A 14,168-nucleotide genomic window follows, 5' to 3' on the forward strand; every position below is an offset into this window, starting at 1 on the left:
ATAGTTAGTACAAATACTAGCATCCAGTTCAGGTAGCTCACAGCTGTCTATTTATCAAGACAATTAAAATGAACAATTGGACATGTGAAATAAAGTATTACTCAAGTACTTTACAGTTTTGACTTTAGAGGCTACTTTATTTGAGTTTATACTTCTTCACTACCATTCAGAAGGAAATATTGTACTTTTCCCTCCACTACATTTATCTGACAACTTTAGTTACCTTGCAGATTCAGATACTAATAGACTATAAAATATAATGAACATATAATTGATGTTGAATTGATCTCTGTGAGAAAGTTCACAAGCTACTCAGCTTATAAAATAATTTAAATAAGTTTGACTTTTACCTGCAACACTAAAGTTATGTTAACATTAATGCGCCAATTATTATAATCCAATGATAAAAAATACATTATTCTGAATATGCCCACGTTGTATAGTGAGTACTTTTACATTTAAAAACAAGTAAAAAAAGGCTACTTCTTCCACCACAGCCCATTCGCCTCCTGCCATGTTTCTAGCGTTTAATAACCGACTGATTTAAAACCCTTGGGCTTTGCAGTGAATCTTGAAGCTTGAAACCATGTGTGAATGATAGTAGGCCTAAATCCGGATTAGTAAATTATGCTTTATCGCCTGTCCATTCAGTGTCGCCTGCTGCTGCCTCGTCAGCCTTTCTCTATACCGCCGTTGTGAAACACAAAGGACCTCCATCTCCTTTCTCTGGAACAAAGACAGGGCTGAACATGACCACTGACATCACCTTTCATTCACCGGAGTCCCAAAAGTAACTTTTTGGTTGATTTTTGCTTGTCTTAACCCCACAGAAACATCCACTTTTTCACATTGTCTCCCAGGATCAAGGGATGAGGATTGGGGATGGACCGGTTGCCGTGGAAACGTGCTTTTATCCCAACATTGAGCTGATTAGCAGAAAACAAACTGGGGACCCTGGCCTGTTGAATAACTTCTCTCACGGAACATCTGACGAGCTTCGGATGTTTCTGGAGGTTTTGTGTACATCTTTGTGGTGTTACAACTGAATCACTGACATGTCTGGGACCAAACCGCGTGAGTAATCTGCCTGAATATTTATAGATTAAACATTTAGGTCGGCCTACTTTATCGATGTTCCACTGAATTTAACAGATGTTTCTTCATTGGGTGTTTTCTGAGTGATCTGTATTTAGGAAACCTACATTATATAACTGCTGATGTAGTTTGTTTAACTCCTTTAAAGTCTGTTCTAATATGTGTGCATACGTGCACGCTCATGTGTGTGTTTTCTGGCGTGTTTTTAGCTCGTGAGGAGCTTCCGGACTCGGATCCAGAGGACACATCAGAGGAGCTGACTGAGGTGGTGTGTCTGGAGTCAGACCTGCAGGATGGACAGTAAGGAGGAGGGGAGATGTTCACAACCTGGAAACCTGAAACCTGTCTTCATGCATCAGCACTTTATCTATTACTGACATAAACAAGGATTTATGCACCATTAATCAACAAATTATGACAGCAACAGAAATATGTAACCAAGCTTGTGTCATTGACAAACATTACACCCTGTATACACACCATTACTCATCGTCAATATGTAAAGCAGTTAGAGGCTTGAATTAATTAGTCTAAGAGTCTATCTAAGAGTAATATTCATTAATATCTGTAAAAAATTAACATAATTTCAGCAATACATGCAATGGATTGAGATATCTCAGTCTGGACCAATGTGGTGGATCGACAGAAAGACTGAAATACCAATACAGCTTACTCTAGTTTACACATCAATGATCACAGATTTAAATTGTTTCTATTTTTTTATGTACACCTTTTTAAATAATTACAAATTCCATAGGAATAAAACTTTACTTTGGGTGTAAAACGTATCACAGTATCTTTGTGTTTGTGTGTGCGTGTATGTGTTTGTGTATGTGTGTGTGTATGTGTGTGTGTGTGTGTGCGTGCGTGTGTGTGTGTGTTACTTCAGGATGATGGAGGTTGAAGTGGGACGCCACAGCGTGCTGTTGACACGCAGCGAGGGCAGATACAGTGCTATTGGTAACCAGTGTACGCACTATGGAGCTCCTCTCAGTGAAGGTAAAGAGGCACAAGGTGTGAGTGCACAGAGGATCACACCTTCAGTCCATTTAATCACATTTTTATCTGTCACATAATGTTTACCCGCCTTATTAGTACGTTTCATCTGTACAGATTTTGTATTTCAATATTGTGCCTTGATTGTCCATTTTCTGAGGAAGAAAACCGTGCAACACTTCAACATTTGGGCAAACACACTGAGTCTATGAGGATGGGATGTTTTCATCTGTCTATAGGGTGTCATTTAGGCAGATAAAACATGTAAAGCTCTTGTACACGCAACAGTTTGACATATGAACATGGTTTGAGTTTCGTGGTAATACAGTATTTTCAATGTGTTCTGCAGTTTAATAGTTTATCCTAAATTACTGCGTCCTTTTCTTAACACCAGCACAGAGTCTGTAAATGATGTGTATGCGCGCGTATGTGTGTGCGTGTGTGTTCAGGAGTTATTTCAGGCAACACAGTGCGCTGCCCGTGGCATGGCGCCTGTTTCAACGTCCAGACAGGAGACCTGGAGGAGTACCCGGGCATGGACTGTCTACCCTGCCACAAGGTACAAACCAGAAAAGATGGACATGTAGCTTATTAGGACATTTGCTCTCATTTTACTGTCATTTTAATTGTTCTTCTTCTCTTTTGAAGGTCAAAATTCAAAACAGCAAAGTGTATGTGTCTGTAAGCAAAAAGGTAAATCTACAGTTAACTTCTCTGTTTCAGCTGTTTCACGTCATGGTGCTTCAGATCATTGTGAACTCAGTGTTTAAATGAGCACACATTATACATGGCTGTGTATGTACTAATTCCATAATATTGACCGTTTGCACTTAAAGTGGATCAAGTCCTTAATTTTGTTGGATTAAAATCTTTACCATAAATAAAATTACTACAAAAAAATAAATAAATGAAAAGATATTGCTAATCTTGGTGCATATCTCAGCTGATAATGAGACCAATACCCATACTACCGTACAATTTAGTATGCCAGACATAGATTTAGTATATTACAATACATAGTATGGCAAATGCAGTATGGCAAAAATATATAAGCAAGACGGTTAAAGTTCAAGATGCAATGTTATGATGAAGTAGTATGACCCAATTGGATGCACACTGCTGCAGCATGAACTAAAACTAAAAAAGTAAAAGCATGTACTTTGTAATGCATCGGGACATTTAGACATTTAGACTGGAACAAATGTGAAAACAAGACAGTTTCAATTGAATAAGTAAATAAACTGAATTTCCACTTTGTAATGCAATATATTTTCTAATCAATAATCGTTGTATGAATACCATATTTGGGATTTATTAGGTGACTAACAAAACATACTTTATATTTTTTACCATTTTCATATGTAAATAAATATTTCTGTTGATGGGTTACATGTATTTTTCTACATGTTTCAGACTCTCAAGCAGGAAAAAAGAGTAAAGAGTATGGGAGCTGCAGTAGCAGGAGTTACTCACACTGTTCTGCTGCTGGGAGGAGGTGAGGTGTGTGTGTGTGTGTGTGTGTGTGTGTGTGTGTGTGTGTGTGTGTGTGTGTGTGTGTGTGTGTGTGTGTTTGTGTTGACATGTTATACAGTAATCAATTAATTGCAAAATAAATGTCAATGATGAAAACGTGTGTTGCGGCCTGTTGTTACTACATTTATTAGCATTTACTGAACAGAACTACGATATTACTTCAATAACATGCTGACCAGCCTTTGCCCTGTTTTAAAGTTGTTGTTTGTTTCTTTAGTTTTTGTTTATTAACATTTGATATTAGCATGAATAACTAGAATAATATAATATAAATATATTCAATGATGTTTGTATAATGTACATGGTGATATTGTTAATTGTCTTGTATAAGGAGGTGCTTCATTGGAACTGCTTTATGAGTATATTACATAGTGAATCTGTATAAACACACGGTTATGTACAGGGGTGTCCAGTAAGATAATGATTACAACAAGAAGAATAGTTATGTTTTTAATTTGAACGTGCGAGTGGACAGGAAACATAACTGTATGAACTGATGAATCGAGATGAATACATGACATAATGAATGTAAGTGTGTGTGACCGTGTGTTAACTCTCCGTAAGCGCAGGAGCGGCGTCGCTGATCTGCGCCGAGACGCTGCGGCAGGAAGGCTTCGGCGGCAGAATCCTCTTGGTCACAAGAGACGACCTGTTACCTTACGACAAAACACGACTCAGCAAGGTGCTGCGGAGTAAATGAGATGATACCAACAATACGTGTGTGTGTGTGTGTGTGTGTGTGTGTTTAATTGAATACCATCATCATCGTACAGGTAATGAATGTGGAGAACGACAGCATTCTGCTCAGGAGGATGGAGTTCTTCCATCAGCACGACATCGAGGTGTGGCTCCGCAAAGAAGTGAGTTCCTTCTCCGTCTTCTGTCGACGCACGTCATTAGTCTCGCTGCATAATCCCTTAATAACCTTCTTGTGACACAAGTCTCCTCTTGATACTTTTGGTAATTTGGACTGTACCACACATCACAGGCCCTGTCAGTGGACACAGACAGGAAGACGGTCACGTTTGACGACGGTTCAGTTCAGCGCTATGACCAGCTTCTCATCTCGACAGGCTGCAGGTACGCACACACGCACACACACACACACACACGCACACACGCACACACACAAACACACGTACACACACACGCACACAAACACACGCACACACGCAAACACACGCACACACACACGCAAACACACGCATACACGCACGCACTGTTTACACGTGTTTCATTTGAAACCAGGGCCAGCCTGGGCCTTTCTGAGGCAGCCCTTATTCATCAAATGTCGGATTTGGACAATTAAAATTACATTCAAATGCAAAAATAATCACCAATAAATGCGTTCACTTGTTTAAATTCTTCTTATGGAAAATTGAACAAATACATAAAAGATAGTATAATATGACTTTCAAATATATTTCCCTTTATTGTTATAGTTGCCTTAAATCGCAAATGTGTGTATAGATTAGATAAGATTTGATTGTATTATCATTGATGGATGGATGTAAAGATATGTGTTGTTGAACCTATAGTTGGTACTAACTGACATGAGCACAAGATCATAATAGGTTTTACAGGGAGAAAAGATTTTTTTCATATATTGTTAAAAAGTTTTATAATATGATCAAGCATGTGATCTAAAAGGGTTGAAAAGGGATTTTTCATTTCATCTTATAACTTCATGGAGTCATTAAATATTTGAATGATAAGAATGAAAGCACAGAGTTCACATTTGCAATTTCTGTGAGCTCCAAGCAGCATCTTCTGACATGAAATATGAAGCTGCTGCTGTATGTGATGTATTTCTAATGTAGGGAGAGCATACATTATTTAAAAGTGTAATGAGCATTATGTTCAGCTCCACAGCTGATATCAAGGCTAATAACGGTGTTCACTCCCTCTTTGTTGTGGCTTTAGTGAAAATGTTTTCTGTAGAATTTTAGAGCTTAGAAAATACTTCTGAGATTGATCCATATCAACGGGGTACAGACGTATTTTTCTTGATTGTAACCATTTTTGCTCAAACATTTATCTCCACAATGACCAACAGCAAATGTGATGAGTGTACCTTGAAAGAAGGGAAAGTTGTTCCGCTGCACTGCGTTGCTCATAAACAGTCTTGGCCTGTCCTTCAGAGCGAAGGGTCTGGACGTCCCCGGCATGAAGCTGGACAACGTCCGGATGTTGGAGACTCCGGAGGACGCTCGGCAAATCCACACATCCTGTCTGGGCTGCAACGTCGTCCTCGTGGGAACCTCTTTTGTCGGTACTGTGTTTGCAGTGTGCAAAATATGCACATATTTTTACATTTGTCTGGACTGGCGATGTGTAGGAAATAAAAATAGAAATCTAGAAAATTAATTTGCTTTCCAATTGACAGTTTTCCTATTTATGGATGTCCAAAACCAAAGTCAGTAAAAGGTTGTTGAGCCAACAACATGAAAATAAAACGGATTGCAACAATAAATAAAAAATAGAAAATACTGTTAGTTAAATCATTAATAGAGAGTAATAAGAAATATAAAAGCGTTATACTTTTCCTTTAAATTACTTGTCCTTCATTAAATCCTTAGTGTTTCTATTTTTGTGATTTTATATCACAAATTTAATTTCCCGTTTTCCTCGTATATGCTAATGAGAAGGGTGTGTTCATGTTTTACTCCGGCAATGATAACAAAATAAAAAGTATAAAGCTTTATATTTCTTGTTGGGGTGAATTCAAACCACATTATTTATTGATGTATTTAGTTGTGTTTTTAGTTGTTGGGGCTCCATACTCTTTGTTTCTCTCCTACTTGATATTCTCTACTGCACCTTCATCGACACATTATTTTCTCAGGTATGGAAGTTGCATCTTACTTGATAGACAAAGCCTCCAGTGTCACAGTGATCAGCAGCAGCGAGCTGCCGTACCAGAACACACTGGGTCGTGAAATTGGAAAAGTCACCATGAAGGTGAGTCCTGTATTACATCCTCACATTACTTCCCTTTTCAGCCACTTGTAGTTTAAACTCTGTTGTTACTGCAGATGCTGTCAGAAAATAATGTGAAATTCTACATGAATGATAACGTCACGGAGGTCAAAGGTGTGGATGGCAAGGTAAAGTGCGAAAACACACATTGTGCCAATGTGTTTTATTTCTTCAAATTCAAGAGTGAGTGAAATATGAAAATCTAAACACTCTCCTCCACGTTCCTCTGTCTCCTTGTTCTTTCTTCCTCAAGGTGAAGGAGGTTGTGCTTAAAAGTGGGAAAGTTATCCCTGCAGATGTCTTGATTGTTGGTATTGGTGAGTGCAATGCACACATCTCCATAATGTATGCATTTGTGTTATGCTCAGTTGCTTTATTACTCTTGAACAGCTTTACATTAGACATTTCTGTAATGTCAATTGCACATTATATTACCAGTATTTGTTAATTCAGTAACTATATTTTAGGTACTGGTAAACAGATGTAGTTACTTCTGGTCAGAGAGGTTTCAGTCTTTGTGCTGAGCTAAGCTAACATATTATCATATTTACTGGGCAGATATGGAGATGTATCTGTATTTCTCAAAATGTCAAACCTTCGCTTTTCTTTTGTACTTTGTATTTCTTATTGATGCACAAACATCTCTGATAAATTTGATGTTTCCCAGCAATGAACAGCTCAACAATATTCCTCCAAAACATGCTCAACCACTTGTGTCCTCTTTCTTTCTTCCACCAGGCATCAAACCAAACTCTGAGTTTCTGCTCGACAGCAAAATACCGATGGACTCAAAACACTTTGTCACAGTCGACAAGGTGAGCCAACAACCAGCTGTTTACCTGATCATCGAGATCTCATTCTTCATTCCCAACACACCACCTCCCACAGCTTTTCCAGGACCCCCAAACATAACAGTACTGTCAACAAACATGCGCTTCCTCACATGCATCGGTAGGTTTGTGCACCATTAATCAGCAGCCGGTATTTACCACTGCGACGAAGAGACACGGCATGTCAGTCCAGAAAAATTAAACGGTATCACAGCAAACAAGATCTGAGTCAAAGTAATGAGGATTGGTCAGAAAAACCCTGGTTGATAGGAACACTGAGGCTGAAACAGGAAAGACGGACCGACACAGCGCACACAGTCTGAATACACAGTGAGAGGAGGGTGATAACAATCACACACACACACAAGAGACGTACGCTATTATACCAAAATAAAACAGGAAATTACTGAAAACTGTAAACAAGGCCAGCATGACATTAGAGCAGAGCGAGGCATGACAGTATCTCCCTCTTGCAGTACATGCGCACCAACATCTCCAGTGTGTACTGTGGGGGCGACCTGGCCACCTTCCCCCTGGCGATGGCTAAGAACCGGCTGGTCAACATCGGACACTGGCAGATGGCACAAGCGCATGGTAATAATGTAGGAGCAACGTCAATGTGGTCACAAAGCCCGAGACGACACACTTGGATTTAAAAGACAATGTGTTGTTTAGTTTCATTTTGAGCTCAATGTAAACACTTGATTTCATTGTTCATAAGGGAGGATAGCGGCTCTGAACATGTTGGATAAACCAACTGAACTCAGCTCAGTTCCTTATTACTGGACCGTCCTACTGGGGAAAACCATCCGATATGCAGGTGGGCGGACACACACACACACACACGCACACACACTGATATTTTAAGATTTAAGTAAACAGTTAACTCACTAACTGGACCCTTTCATAAAATAGCAACAGTGACACACTTAAGGCACAACTGTAGTCATCCCACCTTGATGAATTATACTTTGTTCTAGTTATCTCTATTAAATGTAACTCATGTTTTCATCCTGCTGGCGTGCAGGCTACGGGGAGGGATACACTGACATTGTAATGAAAGGAGCGTTTGAGGACAGGAAGTTCTTGGCATTGTACATCAAGTAAGTTGAGAAAAACAGCCGCCGACAAAAAAAACATTTCATTCCCTAATGAATAGATGTTCAAATATGAATGTTTGATAATGTATACAATGTAACCTGTAGGAATGATGAGGTCATAGCGGCCGCGAGCCTGAACTACGACCCAGCCGTGTCTGCAGTGGCTGAGAGGTTCGTAGCAGGAAAGGTCATCACGAAGAAAGAGGCAGAGTATGCAAAACATGTTCTGTTCTTCTTTATTATTTCCATCTTTGGATAATAACATTGTCTGATGACTGGTAGGATCACACACATGGAGAGAGTTTTACTGTCAGTAAACATACAAAACATCTTATAATGTTTATGGGCCTCTAACAGTGTGTTCACTCGAATGCAAATGTATTGGCGACACATGCGAGGAACAAGCTGGAGCTGATCAGTGTATTCAATTATGTAAATCCATGTTCTCTCTTTTTCCTCTACTTGACAGATCAGATGACCTGAGCTGGCTGCAGTTGTCCCAATCTAGACGTTCCTCTAACCTTCTGCTCAACACGCCTTCTGTACAATGTTGACATGCAGCCAGAATGACATTGGTCTGTCTCTTCGTCACCACCCCTCTCACTGAGGAGCGAGAGTTTGGAGACCTGGATAAAGAGACGGCCTTCACACAATCCACAGTGAAATGTATATATACACTGTGACGCACAGTATTAGATTTAAACTGTGCGTCATACACTCAGAGTTCAGGCGAGGGGGACTCCACCAAGCAAACAACAGATACCTCAGACAGATGCAGCTTTTGAGACTTCTTTTATAATCTTGATCTTTTTCCCCTATTATTTCTTCAGAGTATTTCATTTCATGGCTTTATGTCTCAAGGGATATTTCAGTGACGGTCCAGAGACATCAGTTAAGATGCTTCAGTGTGTTTTCTGCTGTTCATCTCTAGAAGGCGGTGTACAATGCTGCTAGGAAAACACAAGTGGTCTTCATGCTCACTGCGGCCATGTACGTGGTCCGGTCAGTGAGTGGGAGGGGGGCTTATGGGAACAGAGGGGGAGTGCTCAGCTCTTTGAAGCAGAGGTGTTGAAATAGGCAACGGTAACAAAACACACCAACAGGGAACAATAGGCCTTCGACAAACGGCACACAAATGCAGTGTGACAAAACCAGTGTGACAAAACCTTCACAAAAGAAATGCTGCGTTTTTCTCTTGTGTCTCTGTGCCGGTCCATCCCTGTCTTCACATTTACTCTGAGCGTCACTCTCTCCCATCACTCTCCCTTCCTGTCAACGGGTTCACTATATCCAGGATTCAACTGATGCAGACTTTTCAATCCCAGTACTGGTCATCATTTTGTACTTGTACTTGTACTCGTCGTAAATCATTAATTATTCAGTTTATTTTTTAATAGAAGCATTTAGATCATCTACATCATAATATATTACATGTTCTGGATAATGAATTCAGAAATAATGAATGGAAAATATTTGTTGGCCAATTGAACAAATTCAGTACCTGAATTATGGTTTTTCAACAAATTAATGCAGAACATTATATTAAAAAACAACATTCATAAATGTACATTGTCACCGGTATAAATCATCATATACTGTAATGTTCATCTCTCTGCAGTAGGGCACACTGACTGCCCTAATATTCCTACAACCTCACATCTCTTGGAGTATTGCATTTAAAGCAATATACTGTAAAGTAATAGCTTAAAGTGTGAATGTATCTAAGGGACATCTCTGAGTCTTACTTTACACCCACACACATTGTTACAATAAGTCATGTAGCATTTGTTGTGTATCAGCTTTGTTCTCCGAAGGATTTAAAGTGAAAGATGTTCTTTTCCTCTCAGTCACAGTGCTGTGTATCCGTCTTCTCGCTTTGTTATCAATGCAAAGTGAACCCTGATGCCCAGGGAGAAATAACAGGAATGTAATTGTCATTTAAACATTTTTGTCTATTTTGTTTGAATTTGTGCATGCATAAAAAAAATATCTCAGGCACAAAAGCACTGTCTCTTTTTGCATTCATTAACTTATCCGTGTTGGAGCATATTTACTCGAGGGACACGTGATGTTTCTGCCATCGTGCCATCGATCACCCAGCAGTGGTAGTGCTTTTAAGATTTATTTGACAGTCCTTTCAAAGATTTACCCTTTTAAAGTGTCTTTAAATTGCTTTTTGTAGTGAACAGTATGGAGCAGAATGAGAGGGGTAAAAACCATGGCTGAATTTGTGACTTTGCACATTAGATCACTGGTACAGCAGGTCAATCAATGTGCTGCACAGTTTTAGTGTTTTAACACATTGTGTCCCATTCAATCTGATTAAACTCCATACCCACTCTGGATGGCTTTCTGGGTATTTTTGCATAAAAAAAGAAAAACTGCTGACATATTTTTTGTAAGTTCTAGGGGTGAGAAAGACATCATGCGAGCCTCATCCACTCCACCCTCCTTTACGTCACAGACGCAGATGAGAGGGGGGTTCAGTGATCCTGATGGGGTTTCAGACCTGAAAGATCTACTTTGGGTCTTTTCTGGAAGTGTTACATCATTTAGAATCAGATGATAAACCGTGCCAACCCTATATTAACTTCCAGGAGAAGTTGTGTAGGTCCATGGACAGTCGAGACACTGTGGATATGTGTTTGTTTTACCCAACAGAGAAAGCATTTCTATTGAGTGCTTTTAAGGCTATTAAATTGGCAACATGCTGGATTTCTCTTTGGTGCATCCTCTTCACGGCACCCAGAGATCTTCACTCTGTGGCTCGCTGTTGCTAAATCCGTTTTTAAACTGTACATAAATAAAGCCTGAGACGCTCAGCATCAGGCTCTCACTTGCTTCTTTAATTCAGTCTGTGCTCTCATGCAGTGATGCCTCCTGTTGGTCAGATTAAGTCAAAGCCTTTTTCTCTTTGCTCTCCTAAGGAACAGTCTGTCTCAAGGCAGCCTGGGTTTCCTTTGACAGGGCGTCTCTGTGTGCATTGTAACGCTGCCGCCTGTTGGCCCTGTACAGCTCCAGCCTCTTCTCCTCAGCCTGGGGGTCCTCCAGCACTCCCTCCCACCTCAGGCTCTCCCTGGCCTGGGCGCAGAGCAGACCAATGCCCCTGGCTTTGCTTGTAGCTGTCAGCGGGGCTGGTGAATCCTTGGGGTGTTTTTTACTCCTCCGGTCGCTGCCAGCAAGTCGTTCCCCATTCTTTTTACTGGCTGCTTGGAGCTTGGGCAGCTGGCCTCGAGGCTGACCTGGACTCTGTGGGGGCAGCAGGGACACAGGCGAGGTCTCAGGGGGCAAAGAGACAGCCCGAGGTTTCTCTGTAGGGGGGGAACATAAACATGTAGGCTCATGCTCACTGCCAAACAAAGCTGAGGGTTTAGATTACTAATGACTCCCTCTGGAGCTAGAAGGCTGATGGCTTGGTTTACAGTAATGAGCTGTAACAAGACAGTGTGGGGACGCGACACTGGGGGCCTATTCTCTGTTGACCTGTTGTACCCTGGAGAGAATCCACTACACCACCACACAGTCCGTGGTTCAGTCTGTGCATTATAAATGCTGCTGTGAGCAGAATCATGGGGCTACAAGCTTTTTCATTATGTGTATTAACATATATTTCATGGTCTGCTTTTAGACAATCTGCTTTATTAAGGAATGTGGTACAATAATTACATTTTATTTACTACTTGTTATTATTATTATTATTATTATTATTATTATACTTTTACGGACCATTAAACTGTCCTGCTAAAGGCAATAAGAAAAGAGTTACTTATGACAAACCAGATAAATAGTTTCAGCTTGTTTTGGTTTTCTGGACCAAATCTTTACTCTTTTGTTTCACTCTCAATGCTCTTATAGTTTTGTAAAATCATGGATTTTTCCAGAAGATATAATATGAATCGTTGTATGAGACAATGTTGAAATATGAATGAAAATATGTAAATGAAGTGCTATTTAGGAAAGCAACTAGGCTGATTCTTATTTTTAATATGGATGAATCTGTTGTTTATTTATTGATCAATCAATGAACCCCTCCGTTTTTTAGATGTCAGAAAATAATGTAGAACGCCACACAAGTTCAGTTTCAGCAGTCAAAAATAATTCAAAGACTATGAAATTGTTGCAGATTAGTTTGCTGTCCATTGACAGAACATTACATACATTAATACATTAATCACTAATCATTTCAGTACCTCAAACTTGTACTTATGGAAGATAGGCCTACTTGAATACAATTATTATTATTATTAATTTATTTTAGGTTGATCCTCTTTTCACGGTGGTGAAATGTAACTGGCACCTTTCGTTGAGTATTTACATTTTATGCCGTTTAAGACTTTAACAGCATAAAATGTTTTTAATTACTTTTGATGGACAGACATTGTGCTTCTTTCTCCACTACATCTGTTTGCCAGCTGTAGTTTCTGTTTTTTATTAAATTGAACATCGGTTATAAAATATGACGCTTTGTTACAGATAAACTACCCAACTGTGACTAAAGTAGTTAGAATTAGCTCCACCTTCACAAAATACAACATCAAGTGATCAGTAATGGATTCGCAATAATAAAGCTGTAACACAATGTTACATTGACTCCGGCCTGTTCCTACATAATGAGTACTTTTACTTTTGAAAGTATATATAATATAATTTGATTGAAAATGCTTTCATATTTCATTTTGAATGCGGGACTTGTAATGTGACATTTGTTATGTACACACATAGAGTATAGGTGTAGTACTAGTAATGAATGGATTTAAATACGTCTTCCTCCACGACCAACCTGTATGTCCTGTGGTGGGAGCAGTCACTTTCTTTCTCTTTTTCTTCTTCTTCTTCTTCTTCTTTGTGTTGTCGGAGCTCGTGGGAGGCGGCAGCAGCTGTTTGTCTTCTGCCATGATGGAGTGGGCACGCAGAGCTGGTGACGCGCGGCTCAACAGGTGCACCGAGTCTGAGAACGGTTGTGCCGAAAGATAAAAGGCTTCTCGGATAAATGAAAGACCATTAACGTGGGAAATACACGGTAGCGGTCTTTAAGACGAGTGTGAACGTCAAAACCAAATGTAACGCGAAGCAAGCGCTGCGCACAGAGACCTGAAACCTCCCTCTACTCAACACGTGGGGCCGAGCGGAGCCGCTTCGGTCCCGGGGAGCGAAACACGGCCGCATGTTGAGCAGCAAGGCGGAAGAAAGTGAACGCCGGGAAGCGGCATTGCTAACTACGGCTGATATTTCGGTTTTGTTCCGGGACACGCGTCTCCACGATCACGCGTCACTGCTGCTGTGCGACGCGTCTCCATGTCAACAGGACACACCTTCTCAAGAAGGATACATGTGTTATGCAAACGTTTTTTGCATGTCCTGGTTGATTTTTTCAGACACAACTATAGTCTCTTCATTTAAAATGTAATGTTTAAACGGATACAGGAAAAATACAAATAAATAACCGGAAACCGCACAGTGGACTGGACGAATTACGAAAATGCCTAATGTTTGAATATCATAACAGCAGCATCCTTTTTGAGATTTATAATATATTTCTCCACGCCATGCTGAAGCAAATGATTGATCCCGACGTGATTTGAACACGCAACCTTCTGATCTGGAGTCAGACGCGCTACCGTTGCGCCACGAGATC

General features: G+C 40.1%; 2 protein-coding genes and 1 non-coding gene across 3 annotated transcripts; 1 reads left to right on the forward strand and 2 right to left on the reverse strand.

Annotated features, from left to right (window-relative positions):
- The first annotated feature begins 1,055 nt into the window (after positions 1-1,055).
- On the forward strand, positions 1,056-9,087 carry LOC117743196 (apoptosis-inducing factor 3). The gene is made up of 19 exons (XM_034551014.1): positions 1,056-1,074; positions 1,305-1,395; positions 1,985-2,094; positions 2,541-2,650; positions 2,740-2,784; positions 3,505-3,586; positions 4,194-4,306; positions 4,398-4,484; positions 4,613-4,704; positions 5,766-5,896; positions 6,470-6,585; positions 6,660-6,731; positions 6,857-6,920; positions 7,342-7,418; positions 7,910-8,027; positions 8,155-8,253; positions 8,461-8,536; positions 8,639-8,743; positions 9,003-9,087. The coding sequence occupies exons 1-19, from the start codon at positions 1,056-1,058 to the stop codon at positions 9,085-9,087; spliced, it is 1,692 nt and encodes a 563-aa protein (XP_034406905.1).
- Positions 8,754-13,875, reverse strand: c14h17orf97 (chromosome 14 C17orf97 homolog). The gene is made up of 2 exons (XM_034551015.1): positions 13,314-13,875; positions 8,754-11,844 (listed from the first exon to the last, which is right to left on the reverse strand). Exons 1-2 carry the CDS (start codon positions 13,426-13,428, stop codon positions 11,456-11,458), a joined length of 504 nt encoding a protein of 167 aa, XP_034406906.1. The 5' UTR covers positions 13,429-13,875; the 3' UTR covers positions 8,754-11,455.
- Positions 13,876-14,096: 221 nt separating this feature from the next.
- Positions 14,097-14,168, reverse strand: trnaw-cca. The gene has a single exon. It is a non-coding gene; the product is annotated as a tRNA-Trp (tRNA).

The sequence above is a fragment of the Cyclopterus lumpus genome, chromosome 14 (assembly GCF_009769545.1).
Source record: "Cyclopterus lumpus isolate fCycLum1 chromosome 14, fCycLum1.pri, whole genome shotgun sequence".
Classification (NCBI taxonomy): Eukaryota; Metazoa; Chordata; class Actinopteri; order Perciformes; family Cyclopteridae; genus Cyclopterus; species Cyclopterus lumpus.